The 20,651-nt window shown below is 44.9% G+C and overlaps 1 protein-coding gene across 6 annotated transcripts in view; it reads left to right on the forward strand.

Annotated features, from left to right (window-relative positions):
* Window positions 1-20,651, forward strand: part of LDLRAD3 (low density lipoprotein receptor class A domain containing 3) — a 268,879-nt gene that overhangs the window by 145,158 nt on the left and 103,070 nt on the right. For 4 of the 6 annotated variants that reach the window (XM_081240427.1, XM_081240426.1, XM_081240425.1 and 1 more), the window contains exon 4: window positions 1,901-2,035. In XM_081240427.1, coding sequence (XP_081096553.1) covers window positions 1,901-2,035 — 135 coding nt within the window. The remainder of the gene's footprint in view (window positions 1-1,900; window positions 2,036-20,651) is intronic. The other 2 variants (XM_081240428.1, XM_081240424.1) reach the window with 1 other exon arrangement.

Genomic DNA, 20,651 nt, shown 5'->3' on the forward strand with positions numbered 1-20,651 from the left:
GAGGCCACCGTGGTGAGATGCTGAAGGGTTTGGAGGGCTGCCTTGGACAGAAACCAAACGTGACTTATGGTTTCGGGTTTCCCCATTTTGGTTTTGGCTGAAGTCAGACCTTGGTTTCAGCATGATCAAGTGGAACCATTCTCTGGCCCACAGCGATTTAAATAATTAAAACTTCCATTTTCAGGCCAGACTCCTTTTGCTTACCTCCACACCGGTCCATCATCTTCAAAACTAAGAGCACTGGCTTCCCCCTCCCTCTTCCTCCTCTGACCTTTCAAACCAAACTTTCTGAGTTGAACAGTTACAAAATAAAAAACTCCACAGCCCTTTGGATCTCCAGGGCCCTGTGAAGTCTGCAGCTATGATCTCTGTGCATCTTAACAATAGCTCCGTGAGGCATATGGGGAAGATAAATTACAACTGCCATCCTGCTGGTGAGGACCATACAGAGATGCCGGCTCTGACTTGTTCCTGATCCTGTAGCCGTCTTCAGTGATGGCTGTGCCATCCTGCTCTGGTGCTCTTCGTACCACGTATAATGCAGATGCCGGCTCAGTTTGTGACCCGAGATCCCATGATGACCCCTCTTCGTTATCACCAATATCACTCCTTTAGGGAGGACCACACCCTGGGGACCGAGGCAGACATAACTTGGGGAGCATGTCCAACATTTCCTGAGCCTGTGCTACGTGTCAGACTCTGCACTACGTGTCAGACTCTGCTGTGTACATTTTCTCACATGCCATCTCCTTGGATGCTTTAATTAACGCTGTAAGTAGCAGGGCTAGCTTCATGGACTTGTGACCTGCACAGGCTCCGTGCTTAGCTTAGAAGCACGCCACACTTGGTTTAATGCCCAGCACTTATCTTCTTGAAGTTTTAAATAATTTTTGAACAGTTGACCTTGCATTTTCAGTTTGCACTAGGCCCTGCAAATTGTGGAGTCAGTTCTGCACACAGATAAAGGAACCGAGGCTCAGAGAAGTGAAGTAAGTTACCCAAGATCACACAGCTAATAAATGCAGACTGGGGGCTGGAGTAATTTCTACTTTGCTGCTTTATTTATTGAAAATAGAGCCCTGGAAAGAGCCTTGCTTGAATTGCACTGCAAGGAGTGAGGAAGCAAGATAAACTGTGCTGTAGAAATTGTGATTTTCCATGGAGATTTGCTTACATGTTGTTAAGTGGTTTTGTGCTGACCTTATGCTGGCTGGTTGCGACCTTCTTCCTTGAGGGGAAGGGCCACTTCTGTCATTTTTTGGGGGGTTCCTGAAAGTGCCTGCAACAAGGAGCTGCTCAGGCTGAGCCAGTGGGTTCATGGGCTTCTTTGATTGCAAAGCAGAGATGGAGCTCACCTTGGTGAGCCATAAGGAAACGTGAGGACTTACCAGGCTGGTCCATAGTTAGGGAACCAGAAGGATCCGACATAGGCCTTGGATTAGATCGTGCCATCACTCCGTCAGTGGCAGAGGTTCACGGATCCCCGATCCATCTACTCCGTCTGGCTTTGCTCTTCTCTGTGTGTCTCTTATGTTACTGACCATTCCACTCTTGACTCTCCTGGGAGATTCGGGTTTTGCCCCAGGCCCCTCAGAGGCTGCTGGCCCGCCTAGCGGTTGACCGGTTAGGGCAAGGCGTTGCCCTCTGGTCATGTTGGTATGGTTATAGGACACCAGCATGATGACTTGGGAGAAGGAGCTTTTAGAATGAAGCAGAGTAAGTCTCATCCTGTCCAGGTCATTGCCTGACCAGTCTCCCAGGATGGGCTTTGAGTCAGCCATCCTAGAAGATGAGCTTGCTGCTTCCCGAGCAGGACATACCCCTGGCTGGAGAAGGTTCTGGGGGGTCCTAAGGGGACTGGCTAACCTCCCTGGTGATCTGCTCTGGTTTCCCTTCACAGCAGCAAACCCTTTGCTTTGCTCCACTGCCCGCTACCACTGCAAGAACGGCCTCTGCATTGACAAGAGCTTCATTTGCGATGGGCAAAATAACTGTCAAGACAACAGCGACGAGGAAAGCTGTGAAAGTTCTCAAGGTAGGAGCCTCTCAAGCTCTAAAAAAAAATAATTACGACACTGAAGAAAACAACACCCATCCCATGTTCAAATACAACAGCCATATTAATTTCTGCTCTTTACCTCGAAGCCCTCGTACACATGGTTCTAACCGTAATGCACCTACCATTTTGTATTTCTCACGCATTAAATATCAACTATACATTTTCTATTCAAAATTGTAATTTGTCCAGCTGCATTGCACACCGTCTCGGTGCTCTACTGTGGTTTTCTAAATTGTTGCATTGTTGGGGGCCACCTAGGTTGTTTCTTTCCATTGAGTTACTTCTTCAGGATAAATTCAGCAAAGTGGGACATCTGCACAGTTCATGACTACACCTCGTCATACAGCTGTTTGGAAATTTTTAAAAATTTTCCACTGCTGCTAGTATCATTTGCGCGTGTCGGGTTTATAGTAGTATCCCAGGCATTCGCTGTTGTTCCCTCTTTCCCATTTTTGCTGATTTAGTAGTCATAGAATGATAGCTCCCCAAATGCTTTAATTTGCATTTCTCTGATTATGAGCAACGTTAACATTTTCCCCTGGGTGTTTGTTTACTGCTTTGTTTCCTCTTGTATGACTTGCCTATTCCTATCAGAGGTCTCAACCTCAGAGCTGTTGGATGGAAACTGAAGGGTGCATTTGGGGATGGAAAGAGGAGCTTTTTAGGAAACCCAGAAGGACATGGAGGGGTCATATCCTCCCCTGTTAAAACTGACTGGGTACGTTTCTTTACTCATTGTCTCTTTTCCAGTAAACATGTTTTTATTTCTTCAGAGATGAGAAAAAAATACAAAGATTTAAAAATGCATGTCAATTTTAAGGCATCTTAAAAAGCATATATTTCTAATGTTATAAACAGGTATCATCCATATGTAATCTTTACTTTTCTCACTTAGTATTATGTTACTGTGATCCATCCATTTTATTGTTTGTTGGCAGAGTTCATTTGTTTTGACCATTATTCCGTATTTCACTGTATGACTGTACCACAGTTTATAAATTTAATAATACTGTAAAAAAGAAAAGCAAGAGAAAGATGGATATCTGGTTAATTCATATGTTGGGAGGCAGGAAAGATGGGAGGTAAGATGAAGTTAGGTGCAGGTTCCTTTCAAGGTCCTGGCTTTTATTTTGGTTGGTGTTTATTATGTTATTAAAAATGAATGAATGACTGGGTCATGCATAGACCACTGGTGAGAGTGCGCCACAAATTAAGGAATTATGAACCATCCAAATCCGTACGCCTGAGGTCCATAGACGAGAGAAGACAAAATGTGTATCTACATGGACTTTACCAAAATTTATACAGAGAGCAGCTCTGGTAGGTGAGTCTTGGGTAGAGTTCGCCTCTGATTGTCCTGACCTAGAAAATTCCCTCCTCGTGTCTTCTCCTCACCAGTGGTGCTCAAAGTTGAATCCTCAGACCGGCAGCATCAGCATCACTTGGGAACTCTTGGGGAATGCAAAGCTCAGGGTGTACCCAGGTCCACCGAATCGACCCAGGAGGTGGGCCCAGCAGTCTGTATTTTAACAAGCCCTCCAGGTGAATTGAATTCACGTGCAAATCTGTGAACCACTATTATCCACTAACTTTAGAGAGGTTTCTAATCTTGCCATTTGCCTAGGGATTTCTAAACTTCTGATTCAGTGGTGAATGGCAAGGTGTTTCTAGGCTTACGCAAAGTCACGTTTTTATAAACCAAAGCATATGGCATTGGGCCATCGGCCATCGGCCACTGGCAGTGGTAGAGGAACAGTAATCACAGAATCAAGTAAATATCAGCTTAGATAGGCGGGATTGAGAAAAACTTTCCATATATATTGTTTCTTATGCGTGTATGTATCCTAGACTCACTAATGGTGCCCTGAGATGGTCAACAAAAGGACTTTCAAGTCTAAAACTTGGAAGTTAGGGAATTCATCCTGATGCTTTTAGCAGCACCTACAGTGCTCCCCCTAGCCCGTGCCTATCCCAGCATTTTGCTGAAGCAGATTTTTGCTTGCCCTTAAGAAGAACTGTTCCTCTGAAGGCTGGTTCAAGTCCAGCTCGTTTCTCTCTATATATTGTACTCTCATATTATAAGCATGAGGTGTAGGAAGAGCTGGTGGTGGACACATACACACCAAGCCCAACTCTTGGCAAATGCCTTACTTGGAGCAACTTACCTTAGAATCACAGCTTTGTGCTTTCCATACCCAATGACCTCCCTTTAGAAAATAAGCTCTTTTTGCACGTGCTCTCAGAAAACTAGTCCCATCAGGGCATGTGTAACAGCTGTCCATTGCTGTCAATGTGACAGCCTCTGAGCAAGGATGCCCATTGTGGAAAGGCATCTCCATTAGCTACCTAAGAACAGGAAGCTTTTTGGCCTCTCGAATCACACAGATCGTACCTAGTAGCATAGGTAGTGCCCTGCACATAGTGGATTCAGTGAGTGCTGAAGACTAGAAAAGATTTCTTTGTAAGGTGTTGTTATTAAGCTGTGTCTAATTTGTACCTTGTGCAGTATTACACTGTACACGTGCTAAAGTTATTTGAGTTCAAGTATCCATAATCTATTAAAATAATCGTTAAGAAGGATTATTATTATTGTTTAAACAGAACAGATGATTCTGTCATTCCCTCGATGGGAGTATGCCCCCACCCCAGTGCGCATGAGATGGTAATCTGGACCTCCGTTCCCTTGGCCAGCCTGCAGTTTTGCATCTCTCTTAACGATGTAAACGTCCCTCTGCTCCGAGTGTGATTCTGGTATTGAAGGGGATGCTTTTCCCTATCATGTAGCTGCCAAAGCAAACTGACTGCTGATTTTGGTGTTAAAAGGAACACTGTTGTGCCCGTGCTGGGGGAAAACCTGACCCTTACTGGGCTTTTTAGAGACTGTAGTGTCTTCCTGAGGAATTTCAGAGGCATCTTGAGTAGACAACGTATCATCTTATACCATGTAGGATTTGACCTATTATCATCTTAATAATAGTGAATACTTATCGAGCCCTACCCTGCACCAGATACTGTGCTGGACATCTTCTGTACACAAGCTCATTTAGTTAAAACACATCCTATCTGCTTCTGCTGGGCTTCCAGCCCTTGAAAAATGCATCTTTGCTTTCAGTTGATGTGGGAAAAGAAAATTATATTTTATAATGTTTATTTTGATGGAGTGGAGAAAACTGACCCCAAGACAGGAAATAGGGTGCTTGAAATACTTCTAATTTGATGAGGATATGAAAAAGCCATGTCTCCACTGAGAGACTCCAGCTTTGGGTGCACCTCTCCTTCCTTCTTCCTCTCGTCCCCATTTAGTTCCCTGCCTTACGCTGACCTTTCAAAGCAACAGCAAACCCTGCCAGGACTCAGAGGCGGGAATGGGACCATGAAAGTGCAGTCATTACCGTACCTTTCCATTCCAGATGGGATGTATTGGAGACCGAAGAACGCTGTGCTGGAATCGAATTGTAACTGTGGCTTCATTCATTGGAAGCATAACCTGTTACCAGATAATTCCACAAGCAGTGGCTTTGGAGCAAGCTTTGCATATGGCTTTCTGTTGCTTAGGAACTTTCCCTGGGAGGGTGCATCTGAGGGTCAACAGGTGCTGCCGTGCATATATTGGCTGTGGCCGGCACTCAGGTGGCCTTAAATATGTTGGATTCAGTCCTAACTGAACAGATAGATTCTTTCCAACTTTGGATACATGACAATGTGGCAGGCAGCCTTCAGTGGTCCCCAGCCCCTGGGGTTCATGCCCTGGTATAATCCCATCCCTTTGCATGTGATCTGGACCTTGGAACTAACTTTTTTTTTCAGTTGTGGCAAACTACACTTAACATAAAATTTACCATATTAACCATTTTTTAAGTATATGGTTCAACAGTGTTAAGTACATTCACCTTATTGTGCAACCAATCTCCAGAACATTTCCATTTTGCAAAACTAAAATACTCTATACCCATTAAACAACAACTCCCCATTCCCCCTCCCCAACCCCTGGCAACTGCTGTTCTACTTTGTTTCTATGAATTTGACTATTCTAGATACCTCATATAAATGGAATAATACAGTATTTGTCTTTTTGTGACTGGCTTGGTTCACTTTTGGAATGTCTTCAGAGTTCATCCATGTTGTAGCATATGTTAGAATTTCCTTCCTTTTTAGTTAAGGCTGAATAATACTCCATTGTACGTTGGTACCACATTTTGTGTTTCCATTCACCTGTTGATAGACACTTGAGTTGCCTCCACCTTTTGGGTTTTGTGAGTCATGCTGCTGTGAACATAGGTGTACAAATTGTGACTCACTTTTTACAAAGAAAATAGCAGCATAAGTGATAGGATGTCAATTCCAAGATAAGATTACAAAAGACTCCACGTCTGTTTGGCTTATTCTGTCTTGCTCACTCTGACGGCAGCGGCTGCCATGTTGTGGGCTGCACCATGGATAGGCCCATGTGGCAAGGAACTGGGGAGGGCTCCAACCAAATGCCAGCAGGGAATGGAGGCCTCCAGGAGCTACAGGAGTGAGCTCAGAAATGGCCTCTCCCTTCATCCCACCTTGAGCTATCTGCAGCCCCAGGAGTCACCTCAACTGTAGCCTTGTAAGAGGCTTGAGCCAGAGCTCAGCCGCTCCTGGATTTCTGAGCCACAGAAACTGTGAGATAATAAATGTTTGGTTCTCTAAGCCTGTAGGCTTTGGAGTAATTTGTTATGGCATAATAGAGAACTGACACCATGAATACCTATTAAGTGGGCCCCACTTCTGATCCTTCTAGTAACAGAGAGCTTATGAAGACTCAGGTGATGGTGAGTCAGTCCTTTGGAAGGAGATCAAGCAGCGTGTTTATAAGAATAGCCATCATATTAAGCACTAACTGTCAGGCACCGTTCTAAGCATTTTACTTATATTTTCCTCCTGAGTCCTCACAAAATCCCTGTGAGAGGAGGATCCTCTCACAGAAAATGACCCCCACTTTTCCAGATGAAGAACCCAAGGAACAGAGAGGTTCCGTAGTTGTGCCATGTCCACACAGCGAGTAAGTGGTGAAGCCAGGAATGGGAACTCAGGTCCTCTGATGTACAAGCTAACATCCTCCATCACCCTGTGATGTAGCCGACTGGTTATTACTGTCCTGGGACCAGGAACAGCAGACATTGCCCGGCCTTGGTCCTGTGAGCTCAGAGGGGAGGTTGTGTATGAGGCTGGCATATTCCCTCTCTTTGTACTCAAGGTTTCCTGTCAGTCAGAAAGACTAATGACACCTGTCCACCTTCCCGCCTCCTGAGGAATGCCAGGAAGATAAGCTCTTCTGAAGAAGCCACCAATGCCAGGATAGTTAATTGAGTATATTGGCAATTGGGTTGCCGTTTCTTTATCTTGCTTGCTGTGTACTGGTGATAATGCTTAGAGGAGAATTTGGAAAGCTGGCCATGAGGTTTGGCAACTCACCAGAAGCTAACAGTGACAGCTTTGTCCTGTTTCTTCTGTAGAGTTGTGTGTGTGTGTGTCTCTGTGTGTGTGTGTGTGTGTGTGTGTGTGTGTGAGAGAGAGAGAGAGAGAGAGAGAGAGAGAGGGCAAGAGAGCACATGAGCTGTCCTTTCCAGCATTTTTGTTAGGGGGCACGTAATGGGGTGCCCCCATGTGCCGGGCCCTGAGCTGCATGCAGGGGATACAAAAATGGTCTTGGTGTCTCTTGAATTGTGTTCTCCCCTATAATTCATATGGTGAAGTCCTAAACCCCAGGATGTGACCTTGCTTGGAAATTGGGTCATTGCATTGTAGTTAGTTAAGATGAGGTCACACCGCATGAAGGTGGGCCGCTAATCCCATATGACTGGTGTCCTTATCAAAAGGGCATGTCTGGACACAGATACACAGAGAGAGGCGGCCATGGGAACATGAAGGTAGAACTTGGGTGATGCGTCTACAAGCCAAGGAATGCCAGAGATTGACAGCAAACCACCAGAAGCTGGGGAAGAGGCACTTCCAGTCTCCAGAACCGCGAGACAGGAAATTTCTGTTGTTGAAGCTGTCTAGTTGTTGGTGCTTGGTTACAGCAGCCCTAGCAAATCCACACAGCTCCCCAGAAGTCACACTCAGGCAGAGCACAGCCCTACGCCAAGTGCCACAGCAGAAATACAAACAAAGAGACACACAACTGCTGGAAAGTGACCAAAGTGCAAAAGCAAAGGGAGATGAGGATGTAAGGGAGCCGTGAAAGCACTCGGTGTCTTCATGGAACCGGGACAGTTGAGGGTGCATCCTCCTGGTGGGGAGAGGTGCTGGGGAGAGCTGTGCTTGGTTAATGGGGCATCTCCCAGGTTGCATTTTGAGATGTTCATTTTCTGTACTTGGTGTGCAGGCCTCATTAACTCTGTCTCCACAACAGCCCTGGGACTGAAATCAGGGCATCAGAACTCCTCCAAGTTTCCTTAAAGTCCTGACCAAGACCATCAACACTTCTGTTGTCCAGTCACCTTAGGACAGTTGGACTTGGGTCTTTCACCCTCTGGTCCTAATGTCCCAGCTGACCTAAATTAGCCAGTCACCCTGGCGGTTGCCAAGGGGGAAGGGGTTAGGGAAGGGTGGAGAGGGTGGTGGGGTTAGCAGATGTAAGCTTTTATATAGAGAATGGGCAAATGACAAGGTCCTACTGTACAGCACAGAGAACTGTATTCAATATCCTGTGATAAACCATAATGGAAAAGAATATTAAAAAAAGAATATATATATGTGTATAACTGAGTCACTTTGCTGTACAGCAGTAATTAACACAACATTGTAAATCAACTATATTTCAATTAAAAAAATTTTTTAATAAATAAAATAGCCAGTCACCCACTCAGATTGGGACCTGGAGCCTAGGCTTACAATGGTTAAATAATCAGCTTCAGAAACAAAGAATTAGGAATAGTGATTGCTTCTTACTCTATCCTCTCAAATAAATACCTCAAATAAAGCCTGAGAGCCGAGGGAACCAAGGAGAAGGGTCCTTGTGCCTGCTGGGCAGAGGGCTGACCAGTTCAGACCACCACTGCTAACTCAGGGGCTTTCACCTGTGGTGACCAGGGCCATGTTCTGTATGGTCCATTAAGGGAGCTGTCCTTCAGTGCTGTGGAAATGTGAGGTTGGTGTCCCTTCACAGACCTCTCCTCCATACGGGGCCTATGGTGGGTGCATTCTTACTCTCAGGTCTTTACTCCCCACCTCTATCCTGTGACAGTAGCCAGAGGAAGTGTCCCTACCTGTGGATGCCAGGCTTGCTTTGGCCGTGGAATGTTGATAGATGGACAAGAAGGGAGATTGGGATGTGCTGTGCCCCTGTGCTTGGTCTCTTTCATTCTAATGATCTGCTATGAGACAGATATACTACTGGTCTGTGGAAAAGTGTCACATGGGTCAGACCTGAACCCAACCCACGGCCTGGGGTCAGTCCCAGCTGAGGTTACAAATATACAGCCAACTGGCAGACCCATGGCAAGCTAATAAATCTCTAATGTGGTCAGTCACTGAGATTTTAAGGTGTATTTGTGATGTAGGAAAACCCGACTAATATCAGATCTTCGGGAAATGTGTGTGTATGTCAGTATGTATTTATCAGGTACTTATTGATGGCTGCCATGTGCCAGGCACTGTGCCCATTAGATACAGGGACATACCTTATTTTGACAAACACCAAGATGCCATCAAGTATAAGACCCACTATTATTTTATGTTATGCTGAGAAAGAGAAAATGGTGACAAATTATGACGGACGGTTGATTTTAAGATGCATCCCAATTTTAGAATGTTAAAATGGGAGAAAAAAATGTGGCCTTTAGAGTGGAAGATGGGAATAGGTGGTAATAGGGAACAAGATAAGTGTGATCTCTACTCTGATGGCACCTACATCCTAGTAAGAAAAACAGGCATTGAGTTGGTCAGTGGTGTGAGGAGTGTGTGGAAAATGCAAAGACAGGATGCTTTGGAAGTGAGTGACAGGACTCTATAGGGTACTGAGGCCTTCTTGAGAAAGTGATGCTGAAGCTGAAATGGGAAGGATACGGAGGAATTAACTGGATAAGAGGAGGGCAGGGTTGGGGGAGAAGGAACCTTCTCGGCAGAAGGAACTGTAGGGTAGAAGATCCAGGATTGAGCATTTGAACAGCGTGGTGCATTTAAAGGGCCGAAAATCCACGTGACACCCTCTCCCTCTGGTGGACAGGAGGAGAATAACTTGGAAGGAAGCTGGAGTGGTCAGCAGTGGCCTGTGGATTGGTGGCCTGGGGAGCCACATGAAGGATCTTAGACTTTGTCTATGGGCAGTGGGAAGTCGTGGACCAGACGTGTGAAGGTGATGACAGTGGGGATGGATGGGCCGATGGCTTCGAGAAGTGTTTGGGTATGGCATCGACAAGATTTGATAATAAACTGCATGGGGGTGGCCAGGGGTAGAAATGGCCTGTGGCAGGTCACCGTGGGGATGCTAATTTTGTGGGACCGGAGAACCTGCTGTAGCATCTTCCAGTTGTGCCTGCTCTTTGCCCTTCCTCTCCAAGCCCCCCACTGGATAATTGAGAGGAAAAGGAGCTTATGCTTTTGGAGGAGACCTTTGCTTTCTGTCGCAAGATAAAACCAAGTGACTGCACAGCCAAAGATTTGTAGAGAAACCATGGAGGGCATGAGATGGGAGAAGTGCTAGTTTTTTGTTTCATTTTCAAGTATGAATGGAAAAGAGCTTTATATATTTTTAAAAAATAGTGGTCTGGGGTTAGGGGATCCAACCCAAAATGTCACAACCTAGAATTTGTTGGGTGGTCAGTACTTACCACAAAACTCGTGCCGCCAGACAATGTCAAGAGCATCACTAGAGGGGTCCTTGGAGCGAGTCGTCACCCTGAAAGAATTTATTTGGCTTTACCCAGAATAAAACTGCTGGAGGTGCAGTTAACAGGAGGAATGCGGAAGCCGTTTCTTCACTTTTCATTTGAGAGTTTGAAAGCCCAGCTGGGCCGGGAGAGGCAGAAATGCTGACTTCATTGGAAGAACCAGAAGGGGGTTGAGAGAGGTTGATTGTGCCTTTCTGTGTCTGTGGGGCTCTCTTCTTAGTAATGGAGTGTTTGCATCACGAAAGCCTCCATTTCTTTAACCCCCGCAGCAGGCATCTGAGGATTTCTAACGTGTCCCTCGTTTAGAAGCAAGTCAGAATGATTCTCCATTCACGACAGTAATTGCTTCCTGATCTGGTAACCGCCATGCTCATCTTCTGAGCTGTTTCTGCGGTCTCCCCCATTCCCCACCTGGGTTCCCCTTCTCTCCCCCGTCCTGGTTTCTGCCCCCATCGGCCCCTCCCTCTCCCTGGCATGTGGTAGATCCCGCCTGGACCCACGGCAGAGCGTGCCTCTTCCTGAGGCAGGTGGACTAAGTTCTGGGGGAGGGGGACCGAGTATGGGGCTTACTGTCTCTCTGCAAGTTTGCTGAGCTGGAAGACAAGCCGTGTTTTGCTGTTTGATTGAGCAGGGGACATGTGTCTGTCCGTGGACAGCTTGTGGCCCTCAGCTCCCCACCCAGTACCCTTTCACTGTCTTGACTCCTCCTTCAAACACAGATCATTTGCACAGTGCCTGCGACTGCCTGGCCCACCTGGGTTCTGGAAGAAACACAAAGCTCAGTCACATCACAGTTGCTCATAGTTGGCAAGGGAGAAACAGAACGCCCCAGGGATAATTACCCCGAAATCTGATAAATGCCGTAATAGAGGAAGGAACAGCACGTGGGGGACACGAGGACATGACTGGGAGAGCGGGGAGTGACTGTTTTTCCTAGGGGATATGGGAAGCTTTCAGAGGAGTGAAATCTCTGCCCAGTCGTTAAGCATAAATAAAAATGGACCCAGCAACAAGCACGAGGCTGGGCATCTAGCCAGAGGGAATAGCATATTCAGAGACAGAGATTCCAAACAGCCAGAGCAAAGTGTGCTTGTGTGTGTGGGGGGTGCGTGGAGGGACGTGAAGCTGTCAGGGGGGTTGAGGCTAGCTTGCCAGGCCCCCTCCCTGGGGGGTTCCTTTGGAAGGTGGAGCCCAAGGAGGAAAATCAGGAGAAATGAGATGCTCCGCTCTGGTAAAGGAATTCACAGGAGGGGCTGGTTATCATTGCCTGCAGTGAGAATTTTGATTCTCCGTGGGTCTTTAGAGCTTTGCTATCCCATTGGCAGGGGAGATCTAACTGCGACTTGGGGATACTGTAAATGAGACCGCAGAATAATAGATTCTGTGAATTCTCCAGGATGAGAATAGTTTGGGCGGTTAGATGGCCACATGCTGGGTATTTCCATCTGCCACCCTTGACTAGAGGCTTGAAAATCTCCCTGGGGTTATGCAATCCAGTAAATATCTTTCTTTTTTTTGGCTCCGGTGTGGCTACCTGAGAGCTCTGTGACCTGTGGGAAAGGAAAATGTGCTCTGATGTTGCAGATATCTTGTCATATCCCCCAAATGCTCCCAGCACCTCTTTCTTGCTCCCTCCTTGTTTCTCTCTGGAAATTCAGCAGGTTATGTCTGGTTAGTCTTTGGTTCTGAAATGCCACAAAATGACACTTACCCACGTTTCCCTTCCGTGAGTTCTCTTCCCTGAGATCTTGTGCCCTCTGTAATGTGTGCGCTGCTCAAATTACCGTCAGTGGGTCAGCTTTTATTGAAGGTCTTCCTTTGCAGAGCGCACTGCTAAGTGCTATGAGAAATCAAGAGACTTCCTAGCAGCAGCTCTGTTTCCTAGTAACTTATTTTTCAGTTGGAGACGAAGACCAGGAGTACATAACCACTCCTTTGATCAACACTACTAACTTGAGAAATGTCCCATTAAGCCCTTGTGTTTGACAATATGTATACATTAATGCTCCATATATTCTGGGTGCCAAAGTATATTGAATATGTCGTGTTAGCTGCCCTGTCCTCAGCTCCTTCCTGACCGTCTGCTCCACTCATGACCTTTGGAAGGGCAAAGGTCACTTTCCAAGACAGTTCCCCACCACCTCAGCCACCGTTGACTCAACTAGGTTTAGACACCTGACCCACGACCAGTCATTTCATGGGCTGGCCAGCAGCGAATCAGGATGACTGTCTCAAACTCAGACACTCAGGGTTGAATCAGCCTTAGGAGGCTGAGCAAACACTGTGTAGAGGTAGGACCCAGCAACGTGGCAGCCACAGTTGGAAAGGGCAGAATTCACAGTTGAGAGTGCTGGTCTGCTTAGAGGGGACATCTAAGAGGCCAGAGGTGGCAGCCCCCAGAGAGGGATGGAGAGGGTATTTGCTTTATCCTGGATGGCTTCCCAATTCCCAGCTCTAGCTCCCATGAGGCCCAACGTCTCTACCTTTCACTGAGGCCTCGGGGACCTACAGCAAAACTTTGTCTTCATTTGAACTGGCTTGAGTGAGTTACAAGTGATAATCTACGGAAAGAGTGGTCAGTGTCAGCCATTCATGGAATCATGGAAGACTTATATTACATACTTCAGACAATTAAGAGGGACTCAGAAGATGGGAGATGTAGAGAAAACAGGGATGTGAGCAAATTGGGGGGAATCTTTAGGATCTGGTTTCTCGTGTTTCCTCTCTGATTCTTTCTAACATTAGGTTCTTAGTTTAAAAGACTAGAGACAGTCCAGGGACTATGTATTGGTTAGGAAATAGGCTAAGCTGCTGTAACAAAGAGACCCCAACATATAGTGGCTAAAATACGATGGAGGTTATAACTTAAATAAGTACCTTAAATAAGATGAATTCTCTCACATTATAACATCCCAAAGATGAGCAGTCGGGGCCAATAGGGAGCTCTGCCCTCCCCCAAGGTTGCTCCAAAGGTCACTATTTCCCAGCTATCAGGAAGGAGGAAAGAAGGGGAAACCAGGATAGGCTGCTTCATTTTTAAGGCAATGAACTGAAAGTTGTACACGTCACTTTTATTTCTAATCCAGAGACCTGAACTTAGTCATATGACCATAACTAGCTGCAAGAGAGGCTGAGAAAGGTATTCTTAATCATTTGGGTATTTATATGCTCAACTAAAACCCAGGAGTATATATCTGAAAAGACAGAAAGGGAGAATGGATAGATACTGGGGAATAATTGGCCACACTCTCTGCCACAGTCTCTTTTAAACTGAGCTGATATTTCAAAGGTTGATGTATGCCAGCAGCGTGTCTTGTCGGCTTTCTACATGGACCACCCCAACACCACAGATTTCTATCTGAGTGGCCTTCGTTTCCACAGCCTGAGAGAGAACACTCCGAGGTGTGTGCCTTGCCTCCTTGGGCTCTGAAACAGGTCTGAGCTGGAGTGCCCTGCAGTGCCAACTGGGGAAACTCAGGTACACACCCAGTGGGGGCAGCCCCTCTGCATCCCCAAATGTATAGTTGAAGAGGCACTTCACGTATTTCTTTGTTCCTTCATGGTCTCATTTACTGTAAGCCTGTTGTGACCCTTTGTAAGCTTTTACTTTGATTTTGGAGTGTGATCAAGGTGATAGTTATTCTTTAGATGGCAGGAACATGAATTTGATTTTGCTTTTTTCACAGAAGTCAGTGGGCCACAGGTTTGGGTCAGTTTGCCTCTGAAGGAAATCTCCAAGGACAGGTGCTTTTCCTCATTAGCTGATTTGTTAGGCAATCTTTCCCTTGTGGCTCAGAACCTTTTATAGATTTTTCCCTCAGACTCTTTTGGTCTACCCGTGCCTGTCTGCTTCCCTTCTGGAAATGTGTATTTGGGGAAAGTGACTCTCTGGTGTGTCCCTCCCCGCTGTCCACATCCCCACGCTATCCACAGTTCAGTTACTTCTCTCTTTCTCCCAATCTGAGTGTGACAGTTTTAAAATATGTCCACATATTCTTTGTCATCCTTCCGTCGAGAAGTGGAGCCTTCCCCTGGAAACTGGCCTGGCTTTTGTGACTCTTTTGATCAATAGAGTATGATAGAAGTGATGCTATGTGATTTCTACAACTATAAAAGGCCATGCGGCTTCCTCCTTGCTCTTGGAATACTCCCTGTTGAAAGCTTCAGAAGCCACGTAAGCAGTCCAGCTGCCCTGAGGCTGCCATGTTGTAAGGAAGCCCAAACTAGTCTATACAGAGAGACCTTGGAGAGGCCCCTGAGGAGAGAGATGCCTCGGCGGCCCCTGGTTGCCTTCGCCACTGTCTGATTACAACAGTATGTGAGACCCCCCCAAGCCAGAAGTGCCTCTCCTTTCCTGAATTCCTGAACCACAGAAACTGTGAGAGATAATGAACTGTCATGGTTTTGAGCCATTTGGGGATGATTTGTTATGCAGTTGTTGCTAATTGGAACCTCAGTCAATCGAAAGGCATCTTCCTTTGCCATTAATCTGCTCCTTGAAAGAAAGAAGCTGATTGGCTCAAACCCTCCACTGGGCCTCTCATTTCCCAAGAGGGCTTTCGTGTGGTCCTTACGTTCCTGAGCTCTCACGAAGAGGGTGTTGCACACATAGACCGGAAAGGCTGCTGACCAGCAGGCTCTGCTGTGTCATGTCTCAGTCACACAGAGCTACTCCTGGTCACCCCACAGTCACCCCATAATTCACGGGGGCTGCATAAGGTGCTTCTGATGGAAGCTGAGCCCATGTCCCTAACCCACCACTTCCTCAGCGTGAGACAGTTACCTGGGGGGCTTTGATCTTCTCTGCCAGCCCTGTGTAGGCACAGAGGATACAGAGAACATTCGATGTGAGAAAGTTAAAAAAAAAAAAAATCAGGCTTTAGGTATAAATTTCGGAGCCAGCTGCTTTCCAAGACCTCCCATCACCTTGCAGCGGTATCAGCCATATTCGTGATACAACACATTCAGACACCAGACTTTGCAGGCGGAAGCTCTGCCATTTAGCAGCTCTGTGACTTTGGGCAAGTTGCTTAACCACTCTGAGCCTCTTCAACACCAAGATGACAAGGCCTGCCTGCAGGATTGCTGGAAGGAAAAGTGAGAGAAGGCTCCAGAGCATGGAGCTCAGAGCAGGTACTCCTGAGTGCGGGTTCCATTCCCCAGGGGTTAGCGTTCCTCTCTATAACCAGCAACCACCATAGCTGCTGGCCGGAGCCTTTTCCTCTTTGGAGAAACACTAAATGTAAAAGAATCAGGTGAGCTCTCCAGGGTGCTCTCTCTCTGACAGCTAACAAGGTTTTCTCCTTCCTGCCTACCAGCAAGGAGCCAGGCCCCAGGCTTGGTTTCATTTGGCATCTTGCTTTCTGGCCTACACAAGTGGAAAAAGCAGTGGAACATTCCAGATGGTGAACATTCAGATAGAGGTTGGGTTGAGCAGACCCTCTGCCAAGGAATCAGGGGTGTGGGATGCTCAGGAGGGGCTTCTGTTGTCAGAGTATCTCAATAATAACTTCCCTGGTTATGTCCTTGGAGAAGCTGTCTTATTGGTAAGTAACAGAGGTGAATTCATATTAGCCTTTGTTCGTTCAGCAGATATTATTGTGTTGGGCATTTGGGATGCATCACTGAATAAGCAGGCCCCCTACATTATGTGGTTTTCTCCATTTCTAAGGACCAGCACCAGTTTAAAAGACATGTGTAAGTCTTGATTAGTTTGGAAGAAAGTACTTTGATGATTTATCACGAGGAACAAAGATTAGTCTTCTGATTGCAGGGTCATCTTCTAGAGCAAAAATTGTGAGGTAGAATCTGGAAGAAAAGAGGGAAAAAGTCTCTGGAGTGACTGATGATCCATTCTACACAATCCCACTTTGAGATGTGTAGAAAAGACGAGTCCCCTCAAACTAACTTATGGCGTGTTTTCTATTAGAATTGCAAAATTCGCACAGAGGGTGTTAAAATATGACTAAACATCATATTGAATACATGCTATATTTAAAACTGGGATAAGAACTGAAACGTGAAGCAAAAACCAGAAGGGTTTTGCTGGGTTCTAAACTAATCTTCGTTCTGCTGTTGTCTTTTTTTTGTTTCCATTATTGTCCCTTATTGTTTTTCATTAAAAGTATTTTGAATCAGAACCACACCATGAATTTTCAAACTCAGTCAAAGAGAATGAACCTGAAGAATCGCAGCACCCCAGCTGGAACTGGACCGGTAGTTGCCTGAGTCCCCGGCTCCCCATGCAGTCTGACAGTGTGACAGGCAGCATGATGGCCATGGCTGCAGCGATGTCCACACGACTGAGGTCCACGTGGGCTCTGCCAGTTCAGAAATGCCTTAAATGGCACTGTTCTCTGCTTGGTCAACCCTTTAGCTCCCAATCTGGTAGTAAAATTCAGATGATTCTGTAAGATGTTTATATCCACTGAGGAAAGACCTGGAAAGTGGAAATGAGTGTGATCAGGGTTCTATGGAGGCAGAAATTACTAAAGAGGAAGGCAGTATGGCCAGTGGCAAGGACTGTTTGGAGCTAAAAGAGTTACCCTGGAGAAATGTAGGTGAGAGAGAGGGTATTTGGAAATGTTGATGGTGAATTTCAAAATGATAGGGCGGGAGGTGGAGACATGATTGGCATTTAGTGGATGGGGTCAGGGAAACTGAACGCCCTTCATCGTGGGGTGCAGTCTCACAAAGAATTGGGCCCCCCTCCCCCAAATACCATTAATGGTATTCTCTCTCTGCTTGAGAAACATTAGATAAACTCTTTGATTTTTTTAAAGGATGAAATGGAGGCCCAGAAAGTGATTTGTCTAAGGTCACACAGCTTGGAAATGACAAGGCCGGACAGGAATCCAATTCTTCAGACCCTGAAACTCAGGTCTTTTCCCATTATGCTCTTTGTGAGGGGGTAAAAGAACTTAGGAGTTAGTAATTAGAGGGAAAAACATCTGCATGATATTGTAAATGGTTTTGACACATTATACACTGTGTCATTTGACACATACACATCTCCCAACAACAGAAGCAAAAAAATAAGAATGTGTGTCTGAAATACCTCACTTTCTGCCAATCGAAGGCTCTAAACTGAACTCTGTATTCAATTTGGGAGTCCTGAACACCAGTACAGGAGGTATTAATTGAAAGTATATTAGATTGTTTTGGGATTTTTCAAACAGCTTTATTGAGATGGAATTTACATACCATACAAGTCACCCATCTAAAGTGCTCAATTCAGTGTTTTTTAGTATATTCACACAGTTGGACCACTGTCTAATTTTAGAACATTTTTATTCCTCCAAAAAGAAATCCTGTCCCCATGAGCAGTCATCCCCACTAACCCCATGCACTCCTCCCTCCACCCTTTCAGTCTCTATAGATTTGCCTGTTCTAGACATTTCATATAAATAGAATTCTATAATATGTGCTCTTCTGTGACTGGCTTGTTTCACTTAGCATGTTCCCAAGGTTCATCCAAGTTGTAGCATGTGTCAGTACTTCATTCCTTTTTATTGGCAAATATTATTCTGTTGTATGGATATATGACATTTTATTTACCTATGCATCAGTTGATGGGCATTTGAGTTATTTGCACTTTTTGGCTCTTATAAATAATCCTGCTATGGACATCTATGTACAAATTTTGTATGGACCCATGTTTTCATTTCTCTTGGGTATATACCTAGAATTGGCATTGCTGGGTCATGTGATAACTTTATGTTTAATGCTTTGAGGAACTGCCAGACAGTTTTTGAAAGTGGCTGCTCCATTTTACATTACCATCAGCAGGGTTCTGATTTTTCCAGATCCTCACCAACACTTGTAATTGTCTTATTATTATTATTATTATTGTAGCCATCCTTATGGTGTGAAACAGTATTACACTGTGATTTTGATTTGCATTTTCCTAATGACTAATGATATTGAGCATCTTCTCATGTGCTTATTGACCATTTTTTAATCATTTTTGGAGAAATGTCTATTCAAATCCTTTGCCCATTGTTAAGTTGAGTTATTTGTCTTTTTATTGTTGAGTTGCAAGTGTTTTTTATATCTTCTTCAAACAAGTCCATATCAGATATATGATTTCCAAATATTTTCTCCCATTCTGTGAGCTGCCTTTTCACTTTCTTAACAGTATCATTTGCAGCACAAAAGTTTTTAATTTTGATGAAGTCCAATTCATCTATTTTTTCTTTTGTTTGTACTTTTGGTTTCATATCTAATAAACCATTGCCTACTCCAAGGTGCCAAAGATTTATTCCTATGTTTTTTCTAAGAGTTTTATAGTTCTGGCCGTTACATTTAGGTTATGATCCGTTTTGAGTTCATTTTTATATATGGTGTGAGTCAGGAGTTCAGATTCAGTCCTTTGCCTGTGGATATCCAGTTGTCCCAGCCTCTTTTGTTGAAAGGCTGTTCTTTCCCCTTTGAATTGTCTTGGCACCCTTGTCTGCTTTGTCTTTTAATAAATACACTACCTGGACTCCCTCAGCTATATTTCTGGTCTGGGGACAAGTTCACAAGTAGTGCGTGACAGTCCTTTCTTTCTTGAGATTTATATTCAGTTAGGAGGAGCTGAGAAACGTGTGTCTGTGTGATGATGTAGCAAGCTTTTTTAAAAAAGTGGTCAGATCCCTTCCTCATTGGATGACTTCATCATACCATGTACCTCTCCTTCATCAAGCCAGTGGCAATCTCTTTCACCTGAATAATAATATTTTTACCCTGCAGGTAGTGGTAGTAGCAGCCCTAGTTGTACGAAGTGGAAAATAGTTGTACTTAGTTGTACTAAGTCATGTGCCTGTTTACTATGTGCGGGCACTTCTCTGAGCATTTCGTACATGTCAATCATTTAAACCTTGCAAGAACCCCATGAGGCAATAACTATTATCCACATTTTATCAGTGAAAAAAAATGAAACCCCAAAACTGTAAGTATTTGCAGATGACATGATTTTATATATAGAAAACCCTGAAAACGTCACCAAAAAAGTACTAGAAACAATAAACGAATACAGTAAAGTTGCAGGGAACAAAATCAGCATACAAAAATATGCTGTGTTTCTATGTACTAATCATGAACTAGCAGAAAGGGAAATTAAGAAAACAATCTCATTTACAATTGTAACAAAAAGAATAAAATACCTAGGAATAAATTTAACCAAGGAAGTGAAACTCCTGTACACTGAAAACTGTAAGACATTGCTGAACAAAATTGAAGAGGACATAAATAAATGGAAAGATATTCTGTGCTCATGGATTGGAAGAAGTAACATTGTGAAAATGTCCATATTACCTAAAGCAGTCTACAGCTTCACTGCAGTCCCTATTAAAACCCCAAGAACATTTTTCACAGAAATAGAAGAGAAAAATTCTAAAACTTGTATGGAACCACAAAAGACCCCGAATAGCCAAAGCAATCCTGAGAAAAAAGATGAAAGTTGGAGATATAATACTCCCTGATTTCAAACTGTACTACAAAGTTACAGTAATTGGGACCTGCCGGTGGTCCAGTGGTTAAGAATCCACCTTCCAGTGCAGGGGATGTGAGTTTGATCCCTGGTTGGGGAACTAAGATCCCACATGCTGCCAGGCAACCAAGCCTGTGTGCTCTAGAGCCCATGCACCACAATGAAGAGCCCCCATGCCACCGCGAAAGATCCCACATGCCACAACAAAGAACCCATGTGCCACAACAAAGAACCCACATGCCGCAACTAAGACCCCAGG

Source organism: Mesoplodon bidens (genome assembly GCF_964165515.1).
Source record: "Mesoplodon bidens genome assembly, chromosome: 7".
In the NCBI taxonomy this organism is placed as follows: Eukaryota; Metazoa; Chordata; class Mammalia; order Artiodactyla; family Ziphiidae; genus Mesoplodon; species Mesoplodon bidens.